General features: G+C 34.3%; 1 protein-coding gene across 1 annotated transcript in view; it reads right to left on the bottom strand.

The window, feature by feature from the left end:
* LOC138336630 (ankyrin repeat, SAM and basic leucine zipper domain-containing protein 1-like) overlaps positions 1-16178 on the bottom strand; it is a 36336-nt gene that overhangs the window by 19635 nt on the left and 523 nt on the right. The window contains exons 2-9 of the mRNA XM_069286153.1: positions 14204-14393; positions 13698-13820; positions 3510-3624; positions 3124-3235; positions 2203-2337; positions 1462-1601; positions 1004-1133; positions 689-801 (exon numbers count right to left, since the gene is read on the bottom strand). Coding sequence (XP_069142254.1) covers positions 689-801; positions 1004-1133; positions 1462-1601; positions 2203-2337; positions 3124-3235; positions 3510-3624; positions 13698-13820; positions 14204-14393 — 1058 coding nt within the window. The remainder of the gene's footprint in view (positions 1-688; positions 802-1003; positions 1134-1461; positions 1602-2202; positions 2338-3123; positions 3236-3509; positions 3625-13697; positions 13821-14203; positions 14394-16178) is intronic.

The following is a 16178-nucleotide window of genomic DNA, read 5'->3' as shown; positions in this document are numbered from 1 at the left end:
TGTACTGAAGGTATATGCTATTCTAATAACTAAACAGTGACAGACTGACCTGATGTGTTTGGCCTGTACTGAAGGTATACTGCTATTCTAGTAACTAAACAGTGACAGACTGACCTGATGTGTTTGGCCTGTACTGAAGGTATACTGCTATTCTAATAACTAAACAGTGACAGACTGACCTGATGTGTTTGGCCTGTACTGAAGGTAAACTGCTATTCTAATAACTAAACAGTGACAGACTGACCTGATGTGTTTGGCCTGTACTGAAGGTATACTGCTATTCTAATAACTAAACAGTGACAGACTGACCTGATGTGTTTGGCCTGTACTGAAGGTATACTGCTATTCTAATAACTAAACAGTGACAGACTGACCTGATGTGTTTGGCCTGTACTGAAGGTAAACTGCTATTCTAATAACTAAACAGTGACAGACTGACCTGATGTGTTTGGCCTGTACTGAAGGTATACTGTTTGGCCTGTACAAAGGTAAGTGATGTGGTTTGGCCTGTATGGAAGGTATACTGCTATTCTAATAACTAAACAGTGACAGACTGACCTGATGTGTTTGGCCTGTACTGAAGGTATACTGCTATTCTAATAACTAAACAGTGACAGACTGACCTGATGTGTTTGGCCTGTACTGAAGGTATACTGCTATTCTAATAACTAAACAGTGACAGACTGACCTGATGTGTTTGGCCTGTACTGAAGGTAAACTGCTATTTTCCCATTCCTTTTTATGAACTCCATGTATTCCATCTAAGATCTTCTTCCGCACACCAATCTGATGTATGCCCATCTAAAAAGAATAAAAGGCACATTCTTATTGCATAAGGTTGACGGACCATGGACAACAGACGACAGACAAAAAACAATTTGAATAGCTCACCATCTGATTCTGGTGGCTTCTTTGTCTGTTATTTGTATTTCAGGTTGAATAGATATTTCAAATAATCACGGGAAATATAAGATAATATATCAATGAAGATTTCCTTTGTTACCTTTATAAGATCATCATCAGTCATCCGTAGAAATGTAGCGAAGTCCACTTGCTGTCCACGGAATAGCGAGATAAAGCTACTGAGGTCAAGGCCACCCAGGAACAACTCCAGCTCTCCACACTTTGTGTACCTGGTAAATAAAATTTATGTGGCCTTAACTCAATTCACCCATGATTCACACATTAACAGTCCATTCTGAAATTTCAGGGGTGGATAACCTAGAAATAACTCCAATGATCTTCCTATGAAACTTTATAAATAATTATTTCCTAGAAGAATCTTAACACTCTCAATATTGACTGATCTCAGAATTTTCTTTGTATGATATTTACTCTCTTTTTCCCTCTATTTATGTTTTTCCTTTTTAATTAACTGATAAAAATTGACAATTACAATGAATGGAAAACCTAATGAACAAGAATTATTGTCAAAGAATTTGTAAACATCAATTCACTCACCCTTCCTCCACTACAGGTACTTCAGAGTCCGCTGCCACATGGTCAAGATGAGCAGGCAGAGGAGCTCGGAATGTGGGGAGCCCATTGTTTGGCATGGCTATAGTTTGTTGGACTGATCCTCGGCCCAATAGTGTAAGAATCTGAAAAAAAATGTTGGCAATATTTCTATATAAAGGTTACTGTGTATAAAAAAAAGCATTTGATATAGTCAACCTGTCAATAAAGACGACTAAAGAGACAGAAAAAATAGTCTTTAAAGCTATGTGATCTTTATACGCAAGTTTAATGGTGTTGACATTGGTTATTTGGGACCTTAAAAAGTGGTCTTTTTTAAACAGGTTGTCTTAATACAGAGGTGGTCACTAAGGCAGGTTTTACTGTACTCATCTAAAATTGCCTCTTAACACTTAGGTGCAAGGCCGAACTTTTTTTCTTCTTTTTTTTCCCGGAAATTTGATGGTTGATATCTTTTAGGTATGAGGTTTTTTGAAACTTAGTAAGTCCAGGTTCATATCTTTAGTTTCCCTGTAACTCAATAAGGTCTGTAGATACCTTTCTGATACATATCCGTAACATTTCTTGCAACTCATTTAGACAAGGCTCTGATTTCTCGAAATGAAAGTGCAGACTTCAGTTAAAACTGAAGTTTTTCTCCTTATGTGACTTTTAAAATTGTGATTTTTTCTTTCTTTCTTTTTTTGACTTTATAGTCAGTATTGAGAAATCAGGGCTAGTTCATACCTTTGAATTCTCCTGTAACTCAGCTAGTTCTAAAGCAGTGGTATTATCACAATGTTTTTTCCTTGGGTCAGCCTTGTTGTCCAGTAGGAATTTGACTGACTCATCCTTGTTCTTGCTGATAGCCCAGCTCAGGGCCTGAGGTAGAGACATAACATGTCACCAAAACAAATGTAGGTAAAGAAATCTCATTGACCAAAGTCTGTATGGAATTTGAAACTTGTCAACCAAATATTGTGTATACAATTATATATGGAAAGCTCACTGATCAAACATTGTGTATGTATGGAGTTCTCATCAACAGAGATGGAGTTAGGTAAGGAAATCACATAGTGTGGATATATTTTAATATAGACATCAAACTATCTCATTGAAAATGATCAAAAGTTATAAATACACTAATACTGAATTACAGTGTCAGCAATTACCATTAGGATTAAACTGACACAATATTAGGCACGTGAAAATAATATATATATATATATTTAAGCATTAAACTTTCATCCTATGGCATCTATATAGACCATAGATGCAATAGGAAGATAGCTTAATGCTTATATTTACATTATCAACTAATTTTACGGTCTCTGCATTAACATTGTTTGAGCTAGACCAGGAAAACCGTTTCTCAACAACAATTTAATCCACAAGATGGAACAGCAATTTTGACGGTGATCAGTTGACGTCACCACGGCAACATTAGTGACGTCATAATGGTCACGTTTTGGGTGTCAATTTTACCGTTATATACTTCACTTTGCCTTGGTTAGTTTCTATAGTAGAAGTGAGCAGTAAATGTATATATATAATACCATTATATTACTAAAGGGTACAAACATTCAAATCTTATATCCTCTTCTGTTAATCTTGTTAAGAAATAAGCTTTGCATGTTAATTACATGTCAATATGGGAAATAATCCTACCGTCCATCCTCGAGTGTCTTGTTTATCAATGTTGGCTCCAGCATCTACCAGTTGCTTAGCAACACCAACACGACCTTCTCGCACTGCATACATCAGGGGAGACAAATGGTATCTAGAAAAGAAAAATTATCCTTTAAATAGAGAAACATTTCTGATCTATAGCTTTCCTAGGTTCCAAATTTACTTTTTCAATGAACAATTATTTTAGTCAAAACATTTGTTGAATCTATATGTTGAACATTGATGAAAGCTGTATTTTCTTTTTTCATCTTAATTTCATATTTTCATTTATTCCCAATGCCAACACAAGGTTAAAGCAAACATCCCCCAGGACCTTAATCAAGTGTGTGTTAAACCCAAACCAGCAGCCTTTATGGGTGGTTTACCTGTCATGGGCATTTACATCAGCTCCCATCTCCAGTAGCTTTGCTACACACCTCTCAAGGCTGTCAGTAAATCTTGACGTGGACGCACAGCAGGCCATCAACACAGAGTACAGGTCTAACAATAAAACAGAGTACAGGTCTACCAATAAAACAGAGTACAGGTCTACCAATAAAACAGAGTACAGGTCTACCAATAAAACAGAGTACAGGTCTACCAATAAAACAGAGTACAGGTCTACCAATAAAACAGAGTACAGGTCTACCAATAAAACAGAGTACAGATCTAACAATAAAACAGAGTACAGATCTAACAATAAAACAGAGTACAGGTCTACCAATAAAACAGAGTACAGGTCTACCAATAAAACAGAGTACAGGTCTACCAATAAAACAGAGTACAGGTCTAACCAATAAAACAGAGTACAGGTCTACCAATAAAACAGAGTACAGGTCTAACAATAAAACAGAGTACAGGTCTACCAATAAAACAGAGTACAGGTCTACAATAAAACAGAGTACAGGTCTACCAATAAAACAGAGTACAGGTCTAACAATAAAACAGAGTACAGATCTAACAATAAAACAGAGTACAGGTCTACCAATAAAACAGAGTACAGGTCTACCAATAAAACAGAGTACAGGTCTACCAATAAACAGAGTACAGATCTAACAATAAAACAGAGTACAGATCTAACAATAAAACAGAGTACAGGTCTACCAATAAAACAGAGTACAGGTCTACCAATAAAACAGAGTACAGGTCTACCAATAAAACAGAGTACAGATCTAACAATAAAACAGAGTACAGATCTAACAATAAAAACAGAGTACAGTTCTAACAATAAAACAGAGTACAGGTCTAACAATAAAACAGAGTACAGGTCTACCAATAAAACAGAGTAACAGGTCTACCAATAAAACAGAGTACAGGTCTACCAATAAAACAGAGTACAGGATCTAAAAATAAAACAGTGTACAGATCTAACAATAAAACAGAGTACAGATCTAACAATAAAACAGAGTACAGATCTAACAATAAAACAGAGTACAGATCTACCAATAAAAACAGAGTACAGGTCTACCAATAAAACAGAGTACAGGTCTACCAATAAAAACAGAGTACAGGTCTACCAATAAAACAGAGTACAGGTCTACCAATAAAACAGAGTACAGGTCTAACAATAAAACAGAGTACAGGTCTACCAATAAAACAGAGTACAGGTCTACCAATAAAACAGAGTACAGGTCTACCAATAAAACAGAGTACAGGTCTAACAATAAAACAGAGTACAGGTCTAACAATATAAAACAGAGTACAGGTCTAACAATAAAACAGAGTACAGGTCTAACAATAAAACAGAGTACAGGTCTACCAATAAAACAGAGTACAGATCTCTAACAATAAAACAGAGTACAGATCTAACAATAAAACAGAGTACAGATCTAACAATAAAACAGAGTACAGGTCTACCAATAAAACAGAGTACAGATCTAACAATAAAACAGAGTACAGGTCTACCAATAAAACAGAGTACAGGTCTACCAATAAAACAGAGTACAGATCTAACAATAAAACAGAGTACAGATCTAACAATAAAACAGAGTACAGATCTACCAATAAAACAGAGTACAGGTCTACCAATAAAACAGAGTACAGGTCTACCAATAAAAACAGAGTACAGGTTAACAATCTACCCAATAAAACAGAGTACAGGTCTAACAATAAAACAGAGTACAGATCTAACACAATAAAACAGAGTACAGAGTACAGATCTAACAATAAAACAGAGTACAGATCTAACAATAAAACAGAGTACAGATCTACCAATAAAACAGAGTACAGGTCTACAATAAAACAGAGTACAGATCTAACAATAAAACAGAGTACAGATCTACCAATAAAACAGAGAGTACAGGTCTACCAATAAAACAGAGTACAGGTCTAACAATAAAACAGAGTACAGGTCTACCAATAAACAGAGTACAGGTCTACCAATAAAAACAGAGTACAGGTCTACCAAATAAAACAGAGTACAGGTCTAACAATAAAACAGAGTACAGATCTAACAATAAAACAGAGTACAGGTCTAACCAATAAAACAGAGTACAGGTCTACCAAATAAACAGAGTACAGGTCTAACCAATAAAACAGAGTACAGATCTAACAATAAAACAGAGTACAGGTCTACCAATAAAACAGAGTACAGGTCTACCAATAAAACAGAGTACAGGTCTACAATAAAACAGAGTACAGGTCTAACAATAAAACAATAAAACAGAGTACAGATCTAACAATAAAACAGAGTACAGGTTCTACCAATAAAACAGAGTACAGGTCTACCACATAAAACAGAGTACAGGTCTACCAATAAAACAGAGTACAGATCTAACAATAAAACAGAGTACAGGTCTAACAATAAAACAGAGTACAGGTCTACAATAAAAACAGAGTACAGGTCTACCAATAAAACAGGAGTACAGGTCTAACAATAAAACAGAGTACAGATCTAACAATAAAACAGAGTACAGTTCTAACAATAAAACAGAGTACAGGTCTAACAATAAAACAGAGTACAGGTCTACCAATAAAACAGAGTACAGGTCTAACAATAAAACAGAGTACAGGTCTACCAATAAAACAGAGTACAGGTCTACCAATAAAAACAGAGTACAGATCTAACAATAAAACAGAGTACAGGTATACATATAAAACAGAGTACAGTTCTAACAATAAAACAGAGTACAGGTTACCAATAATAAACAGAGTACAGTGTCTAACAATAAAACAGAGTACAGGTCTACCAATAAAACAGAGTACAGGTCTACCAATAAAACAGAGTACAGGTCTACCAATAAAACAGAGTACAGATCTAACAATAAAACAGAGTAAGGTCTACCAATAAAACAGAGTACAGGTTCTAACAATAAAACAGAGTACAGGTCTAACAATAAAACAGAGTTACAGTCTATACACAATAAAAACAGAGTACAGTACAGATAAAACCAAACCAATAAACAGAGTACAGGTCTACCAATAAAACAGAGTACAGGTCTACCAATAAAACAGAGTACAGATCTAACAATAAAACTAACAATAAAACAGAGTACAGGTCTACCAATAAAACAGAGTACAGGTCTAACAATAAAACAGAGTACAGGTCTACCAATAAAACAGGTACAGGTCTAACAATAAAACAGAGTACAGGTCTACCAATAAAACAGAGTACAGGTCTAACAATAAAACAGAGTACAGGTCTACCAATAAAACAGAGTACAGGTCTAACAATAAAACAGAGTACAGGTCTACCAATAAAACAGGGTACAGGTCTAACAATAAAACAGAGTACAGATCTACCAATAAAACAGAGTACAGATCTAACAATAAAACAGAGTACAGATCTAACAATAAAACAGAGTACAGATCTAACAATAAAACAGAGTACAGGTCTACCAATAAAACAGAGTACAGATCTAACAATAAAACAGAGTACAGATCTAACAATAAAACAGAGTACAGATCTAACAATAAAACAGAGTACAGATCTAACAATAAAACAGAGTACAGATCTAACAATAAAACAGAGTACAGGTCTACCAATAAAACAGAGTACAGGTCTAACAATAAAACAGAGTACAGATCTAACAATAAAACAGAGTACAGATCTAACAATAAAACAGAGTACAGATCTAACAATAAAACAGAGTACAGGTCTAAAATAAAACAGAGTACAGATCTAACAATAAAACAGAGTACAGGTCTACAATAAAACAGAGTACAGATCTAACAATAAAACAGAGTACAGATCTAAACAATAAAACAGAGTACAGATCTACAATAAAACAGAGTACAGATCTAACAATAAAACAGAGTACAGATCTAACAATAAAACAGAGTACAGATCTAACAATAAAACAGAGTACAGATCTAACAATAAAACAGAGTACAGGTCTACAATAAAACAGAGTACAGATCTAACAATAAAACAGGAGTACAGATCTAACAATAAAACAGAGTACAGGTCTACCAATAAAAACAGAGAACAGATCTACCAATAAAACAGAGTACAGATCTAACAATAAAACAGAGTACAGATCTAACAATAAAACAGAGTACAGATCTAAATAAAACAGAGTACAGTCTACAATAAAACAGAGTACAGATCTAACAATAAAACAGAGTACAGATCTACAATAAAACAGAGTACAGTCTAACAATAAAACAGAGTACAGATCTAACAATAAAACAGAGTACAGGTCTACCAATAAAACAGAGTACAGATCTAACAATAAAACAGAGTACAGATCTAACAATAAAACAGAGTACAGGTCTACCAATAAAACAGAGTACAGATCTACCAATAAAACAGAGTACAGATCTAACAATAAAACAGAGTACAGATCTAACAATAAAACAGAGTACAGATCTAACAATATAACAGAGTACAGGTCTACCAATAAAACAGAGTACAGGTCTACCAATAAAACAGAGTACAGATCTAAAATAAAACAGAGTACAGTCTAACAATAAAACAGAGTACAGGTCTAACAATAAAACAAGTAAGTAAAACAGAGTACAGGTCTACCAATAAAACAGAGTACAGGTCTACCAATAAAACAGAGTACAGATCTAACAATAAAACAGAGTACAGATCTACCAATAAAACAGAGTACAGATCTAACAATAAAACAGAGTACAGATCTAACAATAAAACAGAGTACAGGTCTACCAATAAAACAGAGTACAGGTCTACCAATAAAACAGAGTACAGGTCTACCAATAAAACAGAGTACAGGTCTAACCAATAAAACAGAGTACAGATCTAACAATAAAACAGAGTACAGATCTAACAATAAAACAGAGTACAGATCTAACAATAAAAACAGAGTACAGATCTAACAATAAAACAGAGTACAGTCTACCAATAAAACAGAGTACAGATCTACAATAAAACAGAGTACAGGTCTACCAATAAAACAGAGTACAGGTCTACCAATAAAACAGAGTACAGATCTACAATAAAACAGAGTACAGATCTAACAATAAAACAGAGTACAGGTCTACCAATAAAACAGAGTACAGGTCTACCAATAAAACAGAGTACAGATCTAACAATAAAACAGAGTACAGATCTAACAATAAAACAGAGTACAGGTCTACCAATAAAACAGAGTACAGGTCTAACAATAAAACAGAGTACAGATCTAACAATAAAACAGAGTACAGGTCTACCAATAAAACAGAGTACAGATCTAACAATAAAACAGAGTACAGATCTACCAATAAAACAGAGTACAGGTCTAACAATAAAACAGAGTACAGATCTAACAATAAAACAGAGTACAGGTCTAACAATAAAACAGAGTACAGGTCTAACAATAAAACAGAGTACAGATCTAACAATAAAACAGAGTACAGATCTAACAATAAAACAGAGTACAGATCTAACAATAAAACAGAGTACAGGTCTAACCAATAAAACAGAGTACAGATCTAACAATAAAACAGAGTACAGGTCTACCAATAAAAACAGAGTACAGGTCTACAATAAAACAGAGTACAGAAACAATAAAACAGAGTACAGTCTACAATAAAACAGAGTACAGATCTAACAATAAAACAGAGTACAGGTCTACCAATAAAACAGAGTAGTACAGGTCTACCAATAAAACAGAGTACAGATCTAACAATAAAACAGAGTACAGATCTAACAATAAAACAGAGTACAGATCTAACAATAAAACAGAGTACAGATCTAACAATAAAACAGAGTACAGGTCTACCAATAAAACAGAGTACAGATCTAACAATAAAACAGAGTACAGATCTACCAATAAAACAGAGTACAGGTCTACCAATAAAACAGAGTACAGATCTAACAATAAAACAGAGTACAGGTCTAACAATAAAACAGAGTACAGGTCTAACAATAAAACAGAGTACAGATCTAACAATAAAACAGAGTACAGATCTAACAATAAAACAGAGTACAGATCTAACAATAAAACAGAGTACAGGTCTACCAATAAAACAGAGTACATACAGATCTACCAATAAAACAGAGTACAGATCTAACAATAAAACAGAGTACAGATCTAACAATAAAACAGAGTACAGATCTACCAATAAAACAGAGTACAGATCTAACAATAAAACAGAGTACAGATCTAACAATAAAACAGAGTACAGATCTAACAATAAAACAGAGTACAGGTCTACCAATAAAACAGAGTACAGATCTAACAATAAAACAGAGTACAGATCTAACAATAAAACAGAGTACAGGTCTACCAATAAAACAGAGTACAGATCTAACAATAAAACAGAGTACAGATCTACCAATAAAACAGAGTAGTACAGATCTAACAATAAAACAGAGTACAGATCTAACAATAAAACAGAGTACAGGTCTACCAATAAAACAGAGTACAGGTCTACCAATAAAACAGAGTACAGGTCTACCAATAAAACAGAGTACAGGTCTACCAATAAAACAGAGTACAGATCTAACAATAAAACAGAGTACAGATCTACCAATAAAACAGAGTAGTACAGGTCTACCAATAAAACAGAGTACAGATCTAACAATAAAACAGAGTACAGATCTAACAATAAAACAGAGTACAGATCTAACAATAAAACAGAGTACAGGTCTACCAATAAAACAGAGTACAGGTCTACCAATAAAACAGAGTACAGGTCTACCAATAAAACAGAGTACAGATCTAACAATAAAACAGAGTACAGGTCTACCAATAAAACAGAGTACAGGTCTACCAATAAAACAGAGTACAGATCTAACAATAAAACAGAGTACAGGTCTACCAATAAAACAGAGTACAGATCTAACAATAAAACAGAGTACAGGTCTACCAATAAAACAGAGTACAGGTCTAACAATAAAACAGAGTACAGGTCTACCAATAAAACAGAGTACAGATCTAACAATAAAACAGAGTACAGGTCTACCAATAAAACAGAGTACAGGTCTACCAATAAAACAGAGTACAGATCTAACAATAAAACAGAGTACAGATCTAACAATAAAACAGAGTACAGGTCTACCAATAAAACAGAGTACAGGTCTACCAATAAAACAGAGTACAGATCTAACCAATAAAACAGAGTACAGGTCTACCAATAAAACAGAGTACAGGTCTAACAATAAAACAGAGAGTACAGAGTCTACCAATAAAACAGAGTACAGGTCTACCAATAAAAACAGAGTACAGGTCTACCAATAAAACAAGTACAGACAATAAACAGAGTACAGGTCTACAATAAAACAGAGTACAGGTCTACCAATAAAACAGAGTACAGGTCTAACAATAAAACAGAGTACAGATCTAACAATAAAACAGAGTACAGGTCTACCAATAAAACAGAGTACAGGTCTAACAATAAAACAGAGTACAGATCTAACAATAAAACAGAGTACAGGTCTAACCAATAAAACAGAGTACAGGTCTACCAATAAAACAGAGTACAGGTCTACCAATAAAACAGAGTACAGGTCTACCAACAATAAAACAGAGTACAGGTCTACCAATAAAACAGAGTACAGGTCTAACAATAAAACAGAGTACAGGTCTAACAATAAAACAGAGTACAGGTCTAACAATAAAACAGAGTACAGGTCTACAATAAAACAGAGTACAGGTCTACAATAAAACAGAGTACAGGTCTACCAATAAAACAGAGTACAGGTCTACCAATAAAACAGAGTACAGATCTAACAATAAAACAGAGTACAGGTCTACCAATAAAACAGAGTACAGATCTACCAATAAAACAGAGTACATGTCTACCAATAAAACAGAGTACAGGTCTACCAATAAAACAGAGTACAGATCTAACAATAAAACAGAGTACAGATCTAACAATAAAACAGAGTACAGATCTAACAATAAAACAGAGTACAGGTCTACCAATAAAACAGAGTACAGGTCTACCAATAAAACAGAGTACAGGTCTACCAATAAAACAGAGTACAGGTCTACCAATAAAACAGAGTACAGGTCTACCAATAAAACAGAGTACAGGTCTACCAATAAAACAGAGTACAGATCTAACAATAAAACAGAGTACAGATCTAACAATAAAACAGAGTACAGGTCTAACAATAAAACAGAGTACAGATCTAACAATAAAACAGAGTACAGGTCTACCAATAAAACAGAGTACAGGTCTAACAATAAAACAGAGTACAGGTCTAACAATAAAACAGAGTACAGGTCTAACAATAAAACAGAGTACAGATCTAACAATAAAACAGAGTACAGTACTACAATAAAACAGAGTACAGGTCTAACAATAAAACAGAGTACAGGTCTAACAATAAAACAGAGTACAGGTCTACCAATAAAACAGAGTACAGGTCTAACAATAAAACAGAGTACAGGTCTACAATAAAACAGAGTACAGGTCTACCAATAAAACAGAGTACAGGTCTAACAATAAAACAGAGTACAGGTCTAACAATAAAACAGAGTACAGGTCTAACAATAAAACAGAGTACAGGTCTACCAATAAAACAGAGTACAGGTCTACCAATAAAACAGAGTACAGTCTACCAATAAAACAGAGTACAGATCTAACAATAAAACAGAGTACAGGTCTACCAATAAAACAGAGTACAGGTCTACCAATAAAACAGAGTACAGGTCTTACCAATAAAACAGAGTACAGGTCTACCAATAAAACAGAGTACAGGTCTACCAATAAAACAGAGTACAGGTCTACCAATAAAACAGAGTACAGGTCTAACAATAAAACAGAGTACAGGTCTACCAATAAAACAGAGTACAGGTCTACCAATAAAACAGAGTACAGGTCTACCAATAAAACAGAGTACAGGTCTACCAATAAAACAGAGTACAGGTCTAACAATAAAACAGAGTACAGGTCTAACAATAAAACAGAGTACAGGTCTACCAATAAAACAGAGTACAGGTCTAACAATAAAACAGAGTACAGGTCTACCAATAAAACAGAGTACAGGTCTACCAATAAAACAGAGTACAGATCTAACAATAAAACAGAGTACAGGTCTACCAATAAAACAGAGTACAGGTCTACCAATAAAACAGAGTACAGGTCTACCAATAAAACAGAGTACAGGTCTACCAATAAAACAGAGTACAGGTCTACCAATAAAACAGAGTACAGGTCTACCAATAAAACAGAGTACAGGTCTACCAATAAAACAGAGTACAGGTCTACCAATAAAACAGAGTACAGGTCTACCAATAAAACAGAGTACAGGTCTACCAATAAACATCAAAACAGAGTACAGGTCTACCAATAAAACAGAGTACAGATCTATAAAAACAGAGTACAGGTCTACCAATAAAACAGAGTACAGGTCTACCAATAAAACAGAGTACAGTCTACCAATAAAAACAGAGTACAGATCTACCAATAAAACATATAAAACAGAGTACAGGTCTACCCAATAATATAACATACAGTACAGGTCTACCAATAAAAACAGAGTACAGGTCTACCAATGAAACATAGTACAGGTCTACCCTTAAAACATATTAACATAGAGTACAGGTCTACCAATAAAACAGAGTACATGTCTACCAATAAAACAGAGTATAGGTCTACCAATAAAACAGAGTACAGGTCTACCAATAAAACATATCAACACAGAGTACAGGTCTACCAATAAAACAGGGTATAGATCTACCAATAAAACAGAGTATAGGTCTACCAATAAAACATATCAACACAGAGTATAGGTCTATGTTTTTTTCTAATTTTGGCTTATAAGGAGTTGGTTAAATGATTGCATTTATGTCCTATTAACAGCTATTTAAGGAGGAACTCTTGTGTGTGTGAAGTACTGAGTGTTTGAAGTGCTGGTTTTGGGAGACTGCAGTATGCTCATGTTGAAAGTGTAGACATAACAAAATTAGATAAATCAACCTTTCTATAAACAATTATTCCTTATCATTATTGTTGTTCGAATTTTTTGTTTTAACGCATATCCATTGTGTATGTGCCCTATTTCAGGGATTTAATAAAATTTGATATGGATACATTTCCAATTCGATTTGCATTATTACGTAATGATTAGATTAATTCTATCACATTCTAAACTGAGACAATATGACAATTTACAATTTTTACATTTTCAAACTAGAAGTAATACTTTGAATAAATAGTGCTTTTGCATGGAATACCTGCATGACTGTTTGGGTTTGCTCCATTGTTGAGAAGGTATTCCACCACACTGTAGTTGGCCATATTGGCTGCATACATAAGTGCTGTCCATCCAGCTCTGAGTTCTGTGTCAACATCAAACCCTTCAAATAACAATAATATGAGACATGTCAAAAATCTGCATACATAACCTCTAATATATGTTTATGATTTTTAAAGGTATTTTGGCATATTGTAAAACAGCAACGCCTAAGTCGTTATTTCAATTTTTATATTGATTGACACTCGTACAATTAAAATCAAAATCCTTATTTAAATAATTTCATATCATGTACACAGCACTTTTAATAAATTGTCAAATAAAAAATTTGAAACCTTAACTGTTACTGTTCAAAGAAAGTTCCTTTAGACAAATTATATAATTTTACATCAAAAAAAATTTTCTGTATGCAGAGCAAACGTGTAAAATCTAAGATTATTTCAAAATTTCTAAACCTTTTCTTTGGTTTTGATATCCAATGAATACCTTGTTCTGTTAGAGATTTAATCATCTCTACATTGTCTCTCAAAGCAGCAGTGCGAAAGTCATCCATTCTTATAGAATTTGTGTGACTTTTGCCAGGAGTTCTCTTCAAACCTCCATTACTCTTTTCAGCAGTACTTTTAGATTTTGAGATCTGACCAAATCCTCCAAAGTTTCTATTCACATCATTATTCTGTTCAAATAGAAAACAATATATTTTTTACAATATTTCATCAACTGTTGCTCCAAATCTGACGAAAACCAGATATTTTGATTACATTCTGATACTCTACTACTAGGCCACACCTATTTGAAAAATAGTTCCTCGGTACCTCCCATTCCTAAAATTGAAATTTCAGAAAAATAATCTCGCTCCTGTTTTCCAAGTTTCGGATTTTGACCAACAAATTCCGTTTTTTTATATTATTTTCTCGCATTTTGGTCTCACTTGAATCGATCGGAAAAACGAAAGAAAAACAAAAATTGCACGAGATGTAAACATGCTTTCGTTTGTCGCTTTCTACAACTGTGACTTTATAGCCAAAGTAGAGCAAGAGGAAAGATGAAAATCTCTGTTGTGAATGTTAAATCACGGACGTCCCTTGCATAACAACAGAATGTTGTGAAGATTGGTCTTGCAATGTTTTGCTTCAAGAACATAAACCAAACAGATATCACTCAAATATAATGAATTGGAACATGTTAAATCCTACATAAAATATAGCATTTTACAACCCCCTCGCTCAACTTTCTTCCAGAAAAAAAAATGAAAAAACGAAAAAAATTCTACCCTCTCGCTCCAATTCTTAATTTCAAATTCCTGAAGAACTATTTTTCAAATTGGTGTGGCCCTTTATTCAAGTGCAAAAAGTATCAGAGCTGCATGGAAGATCTAATACAGTTTAGCAGGTTTTAGTTGTACAGTAGACCCGCGATAATGTGGACGCCGATAGTCCAGAAAACTCACAATCCAGACTGAAATGTCAGGAACGGATTTCCATAAAAGTGGATATACGAATGGATTTCGCCGTCGAACAAGTGAATGTGAACAGCACACTTGTCTGTAGACCAAGAAAAAAATTCTGACGCTGATTATTATGACCTGGACTTTATATTATATTTTATTATTATTATACAATATATGTCTCATTTATCACTTAATATGTAGGGGACAATCAACTGAATACAGCTAAAACAACATAATGTATACAGTCATATAAGCTTAACTATCTGGAAAATATTGAGGGCATGCAAGTGAATTTTAAAAGCCATTCCGATAAGTATATTTTAGAGAAGAACTTGTCCGACAGATGAGTACATTTCAAACTTTTTCCACGACCCTGTATCATAGTACATAGTGATATATTCGCCTTGTAGCTTTGTGCTAGTATATATTCCCTAAACTCCACAAGCGTCAGATCAGTAAGTCCAAGGTCGCATGTTCAAACCTGCATTGCAGCACACTACTCTCAGCTGGTTACATTTGGTGCCAAAGATCACTCCAAGTGGAAGCATTGGAGGCTTCCTTGAAGAGAGAACTTGGATTGGTCTGGGATGTATAATTACATGATGTATACAGTGTATTTTAAAGGATTAAGATGTATGAAACACCCCATTCTACATCTATCAAAATGTCAGGGAAACTTGTGTAAATTGAATAGAATTAATTTTTCACAACTAAAGATTACATTCACATTAAAAACACTTCAAAACATTTTGCCATTGTAGTGATTCAGGCCTAATTTGACAGGGATGTTTTCACCAGAGACACCTCGCCTGTCGCGTGAGCCCATGTCGGGTAGATGTCAACCCCGCATTCTGTCCGAACGCACTTTCCATGTAGGCTAGCATGTATATGTAGATGTTATCTCCAGGCTTTCAGTCGGAGACAGTTTCCTCTACTTAGTAAAGTAGTGACAGTTTCTCAGTATCCCTGACATTTTGGAAGGGTACTGTGCCAGATACGTACACTAGACTT

The sequence above is a fragment of the Argopecten irradians genome, chromosome 12, assembly GCF_041381155.1.
Source record: "Argopecten irradians isolate NY chromosome 12, Ai_NY, whole genome shotgun sequence".
NCBI lineage: Eukaryota > Metazoa > Mollusca > Bivalvia > Pectinida > Pectinidae > Argopecten > Argopecten irradians.
The sequence above is the reverse complement of the archived record's forward strand: the minus strand, read 5'-3'. Positions and strand labels throughout refer to the sequence as shown.